General features: G+C 39.0%; 1 protein-coding gene across 1 annotated transcript in view; it reads right to left on the reverse strand.

The window, feature by feature from the left end:
* Positions 1-145: 145 nt before the first annotated feature.
* Positions 146-14170, reverse strand: part of ntrk2b (neurotrophic tyrosine kinase, receptor, type 2b) — a 34669-nt gene continuing 20644 nt past the window's right edge. The window contains exons 12-17 of the mRNA XM_072672923.1: positions 10157-10345; positions 8757-8887; positions 8373-8545; positions 7075-7315; positions 5004-5162; positions 146-4578 (exon numbers count right to left, since the gene is read on the reverse strand). Of these exons, the coding sequence (XP_072529024.1) occupies positions 4393-4578; positions 5004-5162; positions 7075-7315; positions 8373-8545; positions 8757-8887; positions 10157-10345 (1079 nt within the window). The 3' untranslated portion in view covers positions 146-4392. The remainder of the gene's footprint in view (positions 4579-5003; positions 5163-7074; positions 7316-8372; positions 8546-8756; positions 8888-10156; positions 10346-14170) is intronic.

Consider the following 14170-nt stretch of genomic DNA (forward strand, 5'->3'; position numbering starts at 1 on the left):
TGGAGTTTAAGTAGTGCATGTGTACTTTCTGCATGCCATGAGTGACATGAGGGTGGACGGTGGTGCCAGTGCAAGTGCATTACGTACGTAACAGTTGGAAAGGTCGCTTCGCGATGTGCATAGGAATCGCCTATAAACAAAGCACTGTAAGACATATCACCTTTATTAAATGCACAGTATTACAAGGAACATTTCCACTGACTGCAGAGAAGCTGCTCACAGGATGCACAAAGCATAGAATACTGATATCTAAGCAGTGAGAGATTGAGTCTGCTAGGAGCAAAAGAAATAAAGGCATTTAACACACTCTCACAAACTATGCACAAGTTCTCCGGGACTCTCTCACACACACACTCACTCGCTCTCACCAGAGGTTGGGCTAAAACATAGTATCTCCAAAAGAAAGAAATAAAAACTAAGTTAAGTTTCTTAAGTAGGAAACAAAAAAGGAACCCGAGATGGGTTACATTCAAAACCGTTCCCCGCTCCATCAGAATACAGTCTGAAAATAAACAAACAAATAAATAAATAAACAAACAGTAATATAAGTGTTCCAGCGCCCAATCACAGTTCTTCAGTGAATAAAAACTTTAGAGAAAAATGAAGGTAAATATGGGCTGGACGGATTGAAACTGCTGGTTGCCATGTAAACCATGGTCATGGCAACCTGCTCTCGTAAAAACAGCAGAATACGGAGGGCAAAGTAAAGCCTCAGTTAACGCTGAATTTGTTTTTAAATAATATATATTTCTTTTCTTTTTTTTTTAATTCAATGGAAATCACAGAGAAAACGGAAAAAAGATTGTATTCTCACTGATATTGTGAACAAGCACATAGATAAAATTATACAGTACATTGTCACAAAATAAATTGTATTTACACGCGCATGTTGCCTGTGGGCCAGGAGAAATAGTTCTTTCCCTCCCCGTAATCATTGTCACACATCTGGACATGATACCTGTTTTTAAACAGAATAGATTTATATATATATATATATATATATATATATATATATATATATATATGTGTGTGTGTGTATGTATATATATTTATATATACTTTTATTTATATAGAACATACTATTCATATACACAATTTTTTAACTGTACAGCATGAGCTATGAAGTACAGGCTGGCTATTTAGAGCAGACATATCTCTATAGTACAAAACTGAAAAATAAATAATAAATACATTTTAAAAACCAAACAATCCATCTTTGTTCAATTAAGTTCACCAAAATGAATAAAATCATCTGGGTTTGGACAGAGTCTTAGGTCTAAGCATAATGGTTTGGACCAACAATTTCTCTCCAATAGTTCTAGTGTGCAAATTGTATTTATTTGTGGGGTTGTTTTATTTTTTATTTTTATTTTTATTTATTTTTCTATACTTATTTTTCCCCTCTCAGAGTCCCTCTCTGGACTCATTTAGCCAACAGTTGGCCAAGTGCCAAAAAAGGACACATTTCCAGCTATGAAATCTGATTGATAGCAGTACTTTCTACCGAATAAAGCATCCTTTATATTTAAAACACTTCCAAAATAAAGGATCTGCCTGCTAAACAAATAGCATCTATTCAAAGAAACGTCCCTCTTTCTGTGCATTTGTTTTCTTTTTTTTTTGCAGTGCTTACAATTTTATGGTGAATATATAAAAAAAAACAAAAAAGACATGAGCAGTCAACAAAACAGAAGTTTACAGCTCAGACACTTTAGAATATTTGATAATCACCAGTTCAAAGATGACCAGTTCTGTTGCAGAACAACGCACTGTTCTGCCACTTGTGATGGGATACTTTTAAAACGCAGATGTTGCTCAGAAAGAGTTTGACATCAGGGTACAAAGGACAAGAAATGTGGCTGATGAGTATTTACATTCTGATTGCACACTCACTCACAGAGCTGTGTCGTTTTGCACTCACAAAAAAACGCACTCGCAACATGTCACTAGCCGAGAAGACACCATGAGGACACCCACCGATTTATAGAAATACAGAACTGAACCATTTACAGGGGAACTTCCCTTACTGTACTGGTACAATCATACAGAAATCCAGCCATGAATAGGTGCGGTTTGGTGTAGTAATGACCAGGTGATACATCAGTCACTCCAAGTCAGTTGTTATTATGGAAAGTTGGTGCTGATACTTGCAGGATTACAGTAATTCCTCCTTTATTTTTTTCCTCCTCCTATTTTCACATATTTGGTGGGGTTGAAGCACACAAGACACTGAAACCTGGCCGTCCCTTCATAGGGTCTACATCGTCCAATAGGAGTGACCTCAGGGATGGCCAAGTTCACATCATACCACTCTCACGTCAACGCTCACGTCACTTTGCCCACCAAATCCATCGCTTTAAAACTGCCCAGGACACACCGAAAAAAAACAAACAAATAAACGCAAAAGAACCGTATCCAAGGTAAAATCACTGATTTCACACTCGATTCCGTAGTAGATAACAGATCATATACAACTGATGAACATGAAGAATCAGAAGTGCACATGAACTTAATCTTTTTTCATTTAAACCCCCTTTCAAAAACCTTTTACAGACAGTATCCACTCAAATGGCAGCACAAGACATGACCCAATGACATGGAGATGCCACTGAAAAAACACCAAAAAAACACAAAACTGCTCACTTTTTGCCACAGAACAGGTACCCTGTGATGCGGTCGCTGCTGTAACCACCGCTGATCAGCAAGACCACAAAACAGACCCTGGGTTAGTCCTTAAATGCGTTAAAAATGCCCCAGTCATTTAGGGGCAGCCGTTTCACTGACCCAAAGACATTGTGGAACACCACTGCTGGTGACTGTGCCACTGTGCTCTCACCAAAACCACAGAAACTGATAACTCAGTAAAAGTAACGAGTGAAGTAATACCTGTCCCCTGAACTACGATCCTACAGCGACAACTGAATTGCATCAACTTTCCAGCCCAAAGCTTACCTGGGTGCATCTTTGTGTCTGTGCTTCTGTTACCCGGTTAAGACTGTGAAAGATATAGTGCATTTTCACCACATTAAAATGAAAACATTGCTCCAACCATACATACATACATTTTATATATACACTCATTTGTTTATATATACAATGTATGTGCAGATGTTCTAGGCACCCGAGCACATCATTTCAAACCATTTATCTCAGCAATAAGACTTTTTGCTCTTAGGAGATCACTTTAGGACTGATATAAGTAAATACATAAATACAGTACAAAAACAAACCCATACTGATTTTGATATCTGAGCTAAAGAACAAAGCTTGGCTGCAGATTTCTCATTGTGTCCTTCAGCCAGCACAAGGATGTGTTCAGCTCTATCACCAGCTCACCTGATTTACCATCATTAAGCACTGATTTACCAAACCAGGTGTTGGATAAGAACTACCATCCAGAGCTGTGGAGATGTTTTAATGAACACAGTGATGTAAAATCACTACTTCCTATATGAATGCTATTATTATTTATTCTAATATTAGTGTTTTACTAAGGAAACAAACCCTTACTGCCCAGATAAGAAGCTTTTTCATTCTCTCTCTCTATATATATATATATTCATATTTTTAGGTGCCTAAAATATTTGCACATATGTACATATATTTATAAACTCCCACAAATGTGTAATACCTGGAAAAATAGATGAATGAAGCTATGCAAGAATCTGGTGGCTAAACATTTTAACCACCTGTTTTGCAGTTCACACTTGCAGTTAATCATGACTTGTGGCCAGAGCACCAACAGTGTTGTGCTAATGAATGACTCTCTGATAGAACTGTCTGGCCATGTCCATCTCAGTCCAATAAGCGTAAATCAAAAAATGGCATTGGTGGCATGAAAAGAGGACCAATATTGACGCTAAATTGAAAAAAAAAACGTTCTCCCTGTTCCCCAAAAGGTTCATGTTTCAGCAATTGTCTACATTGTCACCGACACATGTAAGCTTAAGCCTGGCCTAATAAAAGAGCCTCTTTTTTTGCAGTTCCTGTTTTTCACTTTTTCCTTTTTCTATTTTTGATTTTTTTGCTTTCAGTTTTTCTAGTCATCCCGCAAAACTTTCCTCCGATTGCTGAGAGAAGAAAAAAATAAGGATCCTCCAAAATTGGCTGTCCATGATGAGTATTTACAACCACGATCAGTCTGATTCCCTTTGTTTGTCCCTGACACATACAGAATTCAAAAAAGTACAATTTCGATGCAGGGCAGATATGGATGTCTCCAGACGGATGCAAAAATAAGTACAGAAACGCACATGATCAAATTTAAGGCCTTTTGTCTATGTGGTGAAGAGGCAGAAGCACAAGCAAGGACACACAAGCCCAGTCTCATACACACACACACACACACACACGCACGCATCCTCACACATACACACACGCACACAGAGAGGGTCAGCCCAGGATGTCCAGATAAACCGGTGAGGCTTTGGCCAGGCTCTGGAGCAGATTGTGAATCTCTTTGATGTTGAGTCTCATGTAGGGTTCGCGCTGCCAGCAGCCCAGCATCAGGTCATACACCTCTTTGGGACAGGTGCGAGGTCTCTGCAGTACACGGCCCTGTGTGATGCACTCGATCACCTGCAGGGGGAGCCACACCAAACAGCAGAAAAGCTTCTATCAACACAGGCTGATATCTACCAGACGTCTCATGTATTTAAATGACTTCAAGTAGAATGTGCATCTTCTGACAGATCCACTACATGTCCAAATGTCTGTGGACACTTCTTCTAATGAATGCATTCAGCTACTTTAAGTTGCACACATTGCTGACATAGATGTGCTAATAGAATAGGACTCTCTGGAGCAGATGATCAAGAATGTACCGGGACCATGTCTAATGCCAGGCTTGGGCTAGAGGGGTATGAAGCTCCCAAGCATTGAGCTGTGGAGCAGAGGAACTGTGTTCTCTGGATAACTAGGGGAGGTGATCATCCAGCAAATAAGTCATTCTGGATCAGAGCGCCTACTTAATCCCAGAAATGTAAGTGTGCATGTGTTCTGACCTCGTTGTTGGAGAGCTGGTACCAAGGCTGCTTGCCGTATGTAAAGATTTCCCATAGGACCACACCAAGGCTCCACACGTCACTCTCTGTGGTGAACCTCCGGTACATGATGCTCTCTGGAGGCATCCAGCGGATGGGTAACATGGTGTGACCGCCCACCTGCAATAATATGTGAATGATTTTATTATGGAATATGGCATCCATCAATTAACTTACAGCGTCATACATTTTGAAAGCGTGTCAATCAAAATGGTTAATTGGGTTCATTGTCATATCTAGGCTCCAGCAATTGTTGATTCAGTGTCTGTTTTTCACAGCAGAAGGAGCTGGTATTCCATCTCTCTCTCTCACAGACACACACACACACACAACCCCAGAAGGATGCTGACACAGCAGAGCGCTTCCGGCAGTGTTGGCAGAGGGCGGATTTGGGAGAGCCCTTCAGTGTCAGATGGTCAGTTATCCCGGAGCTTTTTCTGGAATAACTCGCCGTAGGGGGACTTGTCCTTTTTTATCACACATTCATATTTCATTATATCTAATCGGCTGTTTTAGGTTTTGTAGATTTAGACAATCAGTCTTTTCTGTCCCAACAGCCTGCTAAGAAAAACGTTGCCTTTTTTTTCTTCTGGTCCGTTTAGTCAGAGCTAACAGCAACTTGGTGGGGATTAGGACATTTGCATTTAAATAGTATTTTATAGGAGATAAACATAGAAGAGAAAAGTTATTATAATTGTGACTCTGCTACTGTTCCATTAAAAAAACAAAATAAACTAAACAACCTCTGGTTAGAGTGTGTGTGTGTGTGTGTGTGTGTGTGTGTGTGCATGCCCATGTGTGTATAGAAATAGCTGTAACTGTCTTTGTGACTGTGTCTCAAGTGTGTACAGCAGCTACAGATATGCAGCCCTGGCCTTTTACATTATGGTTATTAATTTCAATCAAATTATGTTGTTGTTTCTGTCATACCAGAACATCTTCATTCAAATCTCTCTTGATCTAAGGCTCTTGAAATGTTTTTGAAAAACGTATTTTTTTAAAAGCTTAATATTTATTTTGAATGTTTCCAATTTTTTTGAGCCAAGTTCACGTAAATGAAAACTTTCTCTATTTTACAGATTTGTCACATTAAAGTCTTTCATAAAAAAATATTATATGACAAGGATAACAAGGTGAAGCAATATTTCAATTATCTGAAAAATGTCAAAATTTGGACAATGACTGATTAGTCTATAGTAATAGTAACTAGTCTACAGTTAGACAATAGTAATCTTATGGTAATTTTATTGTAAATTTACCACTTGTTTGAAATGAAGCTATAAAGATGTAATTGATGGTAGACTTTTAACTTCAATTCAAGGGTGAATTATATTAAAATATTGCATTTACCATTGCTGCCATTTTTTCCATAGTCCCTTCACTTTCCCAGGTTCGAAAGTAATTGGACATAACATAACATAATTTTAAATATTAGGAGTATTTTTAATATTTGGATGCAAATCTGAAACTCATAGACACCAAAAGCTAAGTTCCCACCCTTGAAATGCTTTTACTGCTTGTTTGCGGGCCTTTCTGCTTTCAGTTGTGTTGTCAGTAGCTGAAAAGCATGCTGAGTTGGGTTGAGGTCAGGTGACCTGATTATCTAGCCAAGATGTCAACTCCTTTTTACACAGAGCTGTTGGTGTTGAATAACCTTTTAAAAAGGTTGTCTTAGTCTTATATTAAATTTTGTATGAAGGTCTAGGTTTCGTTAAATTTGACAAGCCAAAGAGAAGAAATCAGCACTGTGATATTACTGTATTTTCTCTATTTTTAGGGCCTATGATGTAAATTGCAACAGTAATGAAGTGTGTGCCTACATAAAGAGTCAAAAGGGTTAAATAAAAGTGATGCAATAAAAAATATATATCAAAATAAAACAAAAGTAAAATCATTTGCATAATGATTGGTAACCGTGATCTATGATAATATACTTTTTTAGTACAAGGCTGGTCAAGTGATATCATGTGAGAGATAGAGGGGGACGAGTATAATTCACACAATCAGACACATGTAGACAAAACTACCTTACCCTGTAGTAATCAGTGCTGTACACATCTCTGGACATGCCAAAGTCCCCTATCTTGACAAGCAGATTTTCTCCCACCAGGCAGTTGCGTGTGGCCAGGTCTCTGTGAACAAAGTGCTGCGAGGCCAGATACACCATGCCGGCAGCTATCTGCTGAGCAATGTGTAGCATTTGCGACTGAGTCAGCTCCACCAGCATACTCTGCTGCCCGTCCGCCATTAGCACCGCATCTGGCCCATGAGCCCTGAGAAGAGGAAGGCATTAAACAGAGGAAAGGTTTGACAAAATGTGGTAGCACAGATAGCCATCACAGTCTTCTTTTACCTTCCATTTGTTGGGGGTGATATAAGCTTTTTCTGACTGTATTGTTCCTTTAGGAATAGCACTTACTATTCAAATACACTGTCAATGTCTGGTTACATGTAGGTTGTAACGTTGGGTGTCAATGTCAGGACAACATCAAATGCCATCATTAGTAACACTGATATTTTGTTGGTTGTATGTTGTGATGTTAAAGCAGCAAGAATTGGCATTTTTTGCTCCTGGGTTCCCCCTACAGTCAGCAAGTGTAATTTGCGCTTTAAGGTGTTATTAATGGACACACTTTTCATGTGCATTTTACAAGCTGAGAGATACAGAACTAGCATGTGAAGTGAAAGAAGCATGCAGACTGAGGCTGTAGCGAGATGTTACAGGATGTTACACAAATATGACTGTGGATACATAGCGTTACGCAGTTCTTGCGAACATTGTCCTGCTCGTCTTCACAAAAGTTACATGGTCCAGCAGTTTGCTCTGCCCCGAAGTAGCAACGGTAGTGGCGGCACCCTCCTCATTACAAGTCAGTAGAGCGTCAATATGATTCTAAAGCTGCTATTTGAGGTGAAAATGCTACATAATGCTGCTTTAAGTATCCAAAATCCAACATTTTGCAAATAGCACATGCCAATGTCATACTGAAGTTAAATAAGCACATTTAGTTGTGAGGTATGGTGAACCACACTCAACGTCTGCTAAACCTCATAATGTTCACATTCACGCAACGTGTAATTCAATGTTCAGACAATGTGATGTCATTATATTGATGTTTTTAAGTAAATGTGTAAAAAAATCTACATCTTTTTAACATCAGGAGCTTAATGTCAACCCAATATTGGTTCCTGGTGGATATGTGACTTGATTTCTAGACAAAAAAAGGCAGAAGCAAATAATTGTAACTATTTACTGTGAACAAAGTAAACATCAGACAAATTCAACACTAAGTAAAATCTATTGATTTAGACTAAATACTACACACACACCTGAGGAACTTGTTGAGGTCTCCGTGTTTCATGTACTCAAACACCATGATGAGGGGATCGCTCTCCACACACACGCCATAGAAGGTGACGATGTGCTCATGCTGCAGGTTGGTAAGGAGCTCTGCCTCTCGGTGAAAGTCGGCTCGCCCACTCTCACTTGCTTCCTTTAAAGTCTTTGTGATAAACATTTCCTCTTAATAACCATCATATTGTTCCTTATGCTCGCATTACAACAACCTACCAGTAACTCAGTAACTATCATCATCAAAAATACAAATATCACAGGGAATACCATCATTAATGTCAAGTACATACGCAAGACATCCTACAACACACAGCAATACACGTTTCACTGTTAGCACAGTGAAATCCAGACTTTCATACCTTAATAGCCACCAGGATCTTCTCCTGGTCTGGTGATAAATTGTAGCACTCGGCAAGGAACACTTTCCCGAACGCTCCCTCTCCTAGTTCTCTTTTCAAAACTATGTTATGGCGTTTGATGTGTTGCACAACTGCAGAAAAAAGAACATAATAATCAAACAAAAGGTTTCCTAAGAAATGTACAAATAATCTTAATTAATTAAAAACTAACACAATTCTTTGAAAGATACACTATCTTGACAAAAGTATTGGGACACCTGCTCATTCATTGTTTCTTCTGAAATTAAGAGTATTTAGAAAATTGTTTTATCTGCTTTTGTTGGAGTAACTGTCTATACTGTCCAGGGAAGGCTTTCTACTAAAGCACTGGAGCACTGCTGTGAGGATTTGATTAAATTCAGTGACTAGAGCATCCCAAAGAACACAGTTCCATTGCTCCACAGCTCAATGCTGAAGGGCTTTATACCCCTCTAGCCCACACCTGGCATTATGCATTGTGCCAATAGATGCATGTTTATCCGCTTCAGAGAGTCCTATTCTATTGGCAATATTTCTACAGGGACTAGCTGTGAAAGCGATGTGTATGCATTTGTATATCTGTGTAAGCAAAGGGTAGAACTGAAAATAGCTAAATTGGTTTGTTAGAAGAGGTGTCCACAAACATTTGAACATACAGTGAATGCCATTTGCTTGCTACTAACTGTTTTCAAGCTAAACTTTTAAGACAGCTTTCCTTTTTCAGGGCAGCTTTTTCTTGCTCACTGTTTTCATGGTGAGCAAAGCCAGCAGCTTCTGGTAACTGGTTAGCATTTAGCTAACATATCTTTGCCGTCCAATGAAAAACATGTATCATCGGCAAAACTGTTCTTTACTTTGAATGGAGGTTAATGGAAAATAAGAGCTTATTTTGAGTAATTTAAAGCATTTCTATTGGTCGATTCATCCGATTCATCCAGAATTAATTAAACAATAAATAGACCATGGAATAAAGTAAAAAGGGAGACGTTTTTAATTGGACAGCAGCGATATACAGTGTTTAGTGTCTGACTGATAAAACCAGTGCATGCAAGTGTGGTAATGTGGATGACCACCGAGTATAACTCTCTAAGTCTCTTAGTGTACAATATACTGTATATCAGACAGTGTGTGTACCTCTATAGGAGGAGCATCTGAATCTGAGATCTGAATCAACCCATTCTGATCCTGCACACTCCACCACAGTTACAGTCTACAGAGAGCCAACACTTCCATGTTGCCATGGTAGTAGGATGGGATTGTACTATAATAACCGTTCAGATGTATTTCAGGACTAGAATGAGCTTCAGAGGGATAAAATGCAGTAGGGGTGTTTGCATGTGAGTGTGGGGGATGGGCAGACTGATGCACCCTGGCAAACTCACAAGTGTCTGATTTCAGCACGCTGCCGGGGTTGCGGAAGTACTGCGGGTTCTCGATCACTGGTATCTTGGTCATGCCAATGATGACGGCATCTGGGCCCATCTCAGAGGATGACGGTGTATTGTTGCCATTGGAGACGTGGTGGAGGGGGCTGGCTGAGTCGTCATCATTGCTGATAACTGAGGAAGAGCCTGAAGTGGAGAAGGAAAACAAGAATATAGGCATTATGTCATATGTTTTGCACAGCATCTAATAATACCTAGAGTGCTCATATCTATCTAAACATACACATGACAGGACCATTAGCCTATTTTAGCACCAAGTATGAATGTATTATGTACATTATGTATACAGGATTTTGTACATCAACCAACACAGATCACAGTAAATCAGAGCTTAGTTGTGAACTGACCTAAAAGCTTAATATGTTTGGTACATCCGATTAAGTTAAGTGATCTCATTGATAAGTCTGAACAGATTGCAGATTGCTCCCCATTTTATGCAAATGTGGTCCCACAGTTAGCCTCTGAGGATAATCATAAAAGACATTTTTTTCCAGCAAATCCCCAGCCAGCATGCTCATGTGGGGTTCACATGGGTGGAATGCAGGCTTGGTGGGTTCCAGGTGGGCATGGGCTCTAAAGTAGGTTTGTACATGTGTTGTTACAGCCCATCCTAATTTTACAACGGTCACTTCTAGGCCTCATATGCCGTGTACAACCCATAAGGGGATCATGTTTAACCAATTGCTGACCCCGGTGGGACCCTGGTGGGCATCCATATGTGGGACCAACATGGAACCCATGGACAAAATGTACTGGTTCCCAGATGGGATACCCATACAGGCACATGTGCATGTTATTTGGGTCCTAATGCTCAGTTTCTCTGTCTTCCATGAAAATGTAAATAGGCAATGTGGCCTGCAATGGTTCATCGTAGCTTGCAAATTCGCATAGTAAGAAGGCCTTTGGTTCTAAGATATTCTTGGGTCACAACTTTTTTAAGGTATATCCACAAACTCTATTCATTTAGTTCAAGAGACTTTGAGGGCCCTTCCAAAAGCTTTGTCATTTTGCTATTGTAGAAGGCATCCTCTTTTTCAGCTTCAGCCTTTTAATAGATGGTTTGACATTTACACACAGGATTTGCTGGAATTTTGTAGATTGTATTCCTCCCTCCACCCATTCACAGCCCCAAAGCATGACAGAGTCACCCCCATGCTTCACAGTGTTAGAGGGCAGTTCCTTTTTTCGAATTAATTCTCACAAGTTATAAACATTTGCGGCTGCAGAAATGTTTTATACTGGTGTGAAAAAGAATCTGCACATGTGTAAAAAGATTTTGTTGATGTTGAAATGTTTAATGTGCATGTGTAATCCAAATTTTTGCAGCCAGATTTTCAACAGTGACCTTTTACAAGTCTGAGATACGGACACACAAATTTCCTACCTTTGACTGTGGTTACCAGCTACAAACCACAAAACACACACAACTTTGACTGTTTGTACGCCTGAGCTAACCAGCCAATCATCAAGCTGCTCACTGATTAGCCAATCAGGGGTAAAGATTCTAGCATTCTGTTGAGCCAACATGGAGGAGCCCGAGGCCAACTTTCCTGGGACACAGGTGGGTTAACTACACGTGTTAGCATGAAACATGCCAGTAAAGTTTTACATCATACTTCACTAAATATATCAAGACAACTGTGCATCCCGGAGTTACTTCATTTACATGCTGAGTTTATGTGGTCGTTCCTAATGTCTCAGCTAGCTACAGTGTATTGGATAATGTTTGTTTTTGTACCATTTTAAAAAATAACAGTAGTTTTAAAATGAGGCTTCTTATTCAAATGTTCCCATTTCAACTTAAATGGTGCATCAGTTATGTTCTGGCGCCTGCACCATTTAAGGTGGAATAGGAAAATTTGAACTAGAAGTCTCTGCAGCTAGCCCTAAAGCACTCGTAGGGCTAGCTGCAGAGACTTCTAGTTCAAATTTTCCTATTCCACCTTAAATAGCCTTAGAAGGTAGTTGGTTTCGGATGGTCTTATCTGGTATTTAATGGTCAAGGATGTCTAAAAGCTGGTCAACCAGGCAACAAATACTTAAGAGGAAAGATTATGCAGCTTTCCTAATGGATTGATCACTTGCAAGTGCCTGGGTACATGAATTTGAGAGGTAAATGTAATATTATTGTTCATTATAGACATATTTAATATGTTCAACATATAAATTCAAAATTTCAAAAAGCATAGGAGAGCAGCATGCATATTTGTTTACATGGTTAGTGTCAAGTCAGGTCAAGTCAAGTCAAATTTATTGAATAGCGCTTTTTACAACTGTTGTCGTCACAAAGCAGCTTTACATAATTAGTACTTAATAAGGAACAGAGACAGAGAAGAAAGAAGGAATAACATGAAGCGTCAAAGACCCCCGTGAGCAAGCCAACGGCGACAGTGGCAAGGAAAAACTCCCTCAGAGCTGGAGAAAGAAACCTTGGGAGGAACCAAGACTCACAAGGGGGACCCATCCTCCTCTGGCCAGACTGTTTTAAACATTAATGATAAAAATTACCAAAGCAGATACAACAGAAAGTTAATAGTGGTAGTGCACTGATTTCCTCAGTCAATTAAGTCAATATGTATTTTTTACTGCTATGGTATTGATAGCCATTTCCAAGTATGGATAGTTATCAGTTGACAGGAGCTTTGGCACCTCTGATTAAGACTGCCTTCATTAGAGGGGCCAAGACTTTTTATACATGAAACAGTGAATAAAATAAAAATTCAGACACCATTAACCTTCAGTCTATTGTTTACATGTTCTTTTCACTGTGAATTTAGTTCCCACACTGCAAGCAAGGCAATGTTAATCTGCTCCTGGGATGATGCCAGGGATGACGTTACTCTGGACAGGAGCCATTCTTGCTACTTGCAAGTCTAGGCACAGCTTCACATTGTGACTTTGTGGTGTAGAACTAGAAGGACATTTTTGTTGAAAGAATTTTGGAATGATGAGAAATGATGAGAATTTTTTTTTTGCAGAACAGTGTATGTTCAGAAGTATTGGGACAGCAAGTTACAAAGTAATATGATGAAAGAACACTACCTCACCTCAGTTCATGATTAACATGAATGAATCTCAGATATTTTTATTTTTATTGAGAAGATTAAAACAGCAGGTATTGGTGGTTTCTTATTTACAAGAACTAAAACTTTGTACAAATTTAAACTGGATTAAATGTATATGTAGGGGTACATTTAGTACTGTATCAGTATTGTGGAATGTGGAATATTCCATCAAATAAGTGTAGTGCTTTTATAGCTTCCCGTGTTCATTCTGGTTTGGAATTGTGAATGGCTAAATCCACTATCCTCCGTCCAGTCCAACTGATTCCAGCTAACTTGGGGTTTATTTCCACATGGAAACCTTCACAGATCTCTACAGTACCTTTGATTTAATTCAGAACTAGACTGTATATTAAATTCACCGTGTTACAAAAGTATTATTCTGTATGTAATGTAACAACATTTTAAATATATAATTTATTTCAAACTGCAGCTAATGATCTAGACTTTTTATTTACTCTCATTTCCTATTGCCTCTAATTACATCTAATCTGAAATGACAAATCAGCCATTTATTAGAGCATTAATCTCACCAGTCATGACCCACCTGAAAGCCATGTTTATCTAGTTTCTGTAATGTCTTCTTCTATAACGTTGCTAAGACACAGCAAATACCTCCAATCCTATCAATTACAGGGACTCGCCTGGTTTTCTTGCCATGTGTTCAATAGGTATGGTCCTACATTGCAGAATCTGATGTTTCCTTGACTGCTATTTGCATTGCTCTGGTCACTCAATTATAACCTCTACTCTCTCCTGAAGTATGCCAGTTAACTTGTGCCAAACTCTAGAAACAGTGGAGTATGAGACATTAAACCTGAAAGCCAAATCTCTTTTAGAGGAAGATTTAGTCAACTTCAGCAGGACTGATATTACCTCAAATATTAGT

Source organism: Salminus brasiliensis, chromosome 1 (assembly GCF_030463535.1).
Source record: "Salminus brasiliensis chromosome 1, fSalBra1.hap2, whole genome shotgun sequence".
Classification (NCBI taxonomy): Eukaryota; Metazoa; Chordata; class Actinopteri; order Characiformes; family Bryconidae; genus Salminus; species Salminus brasiliensis.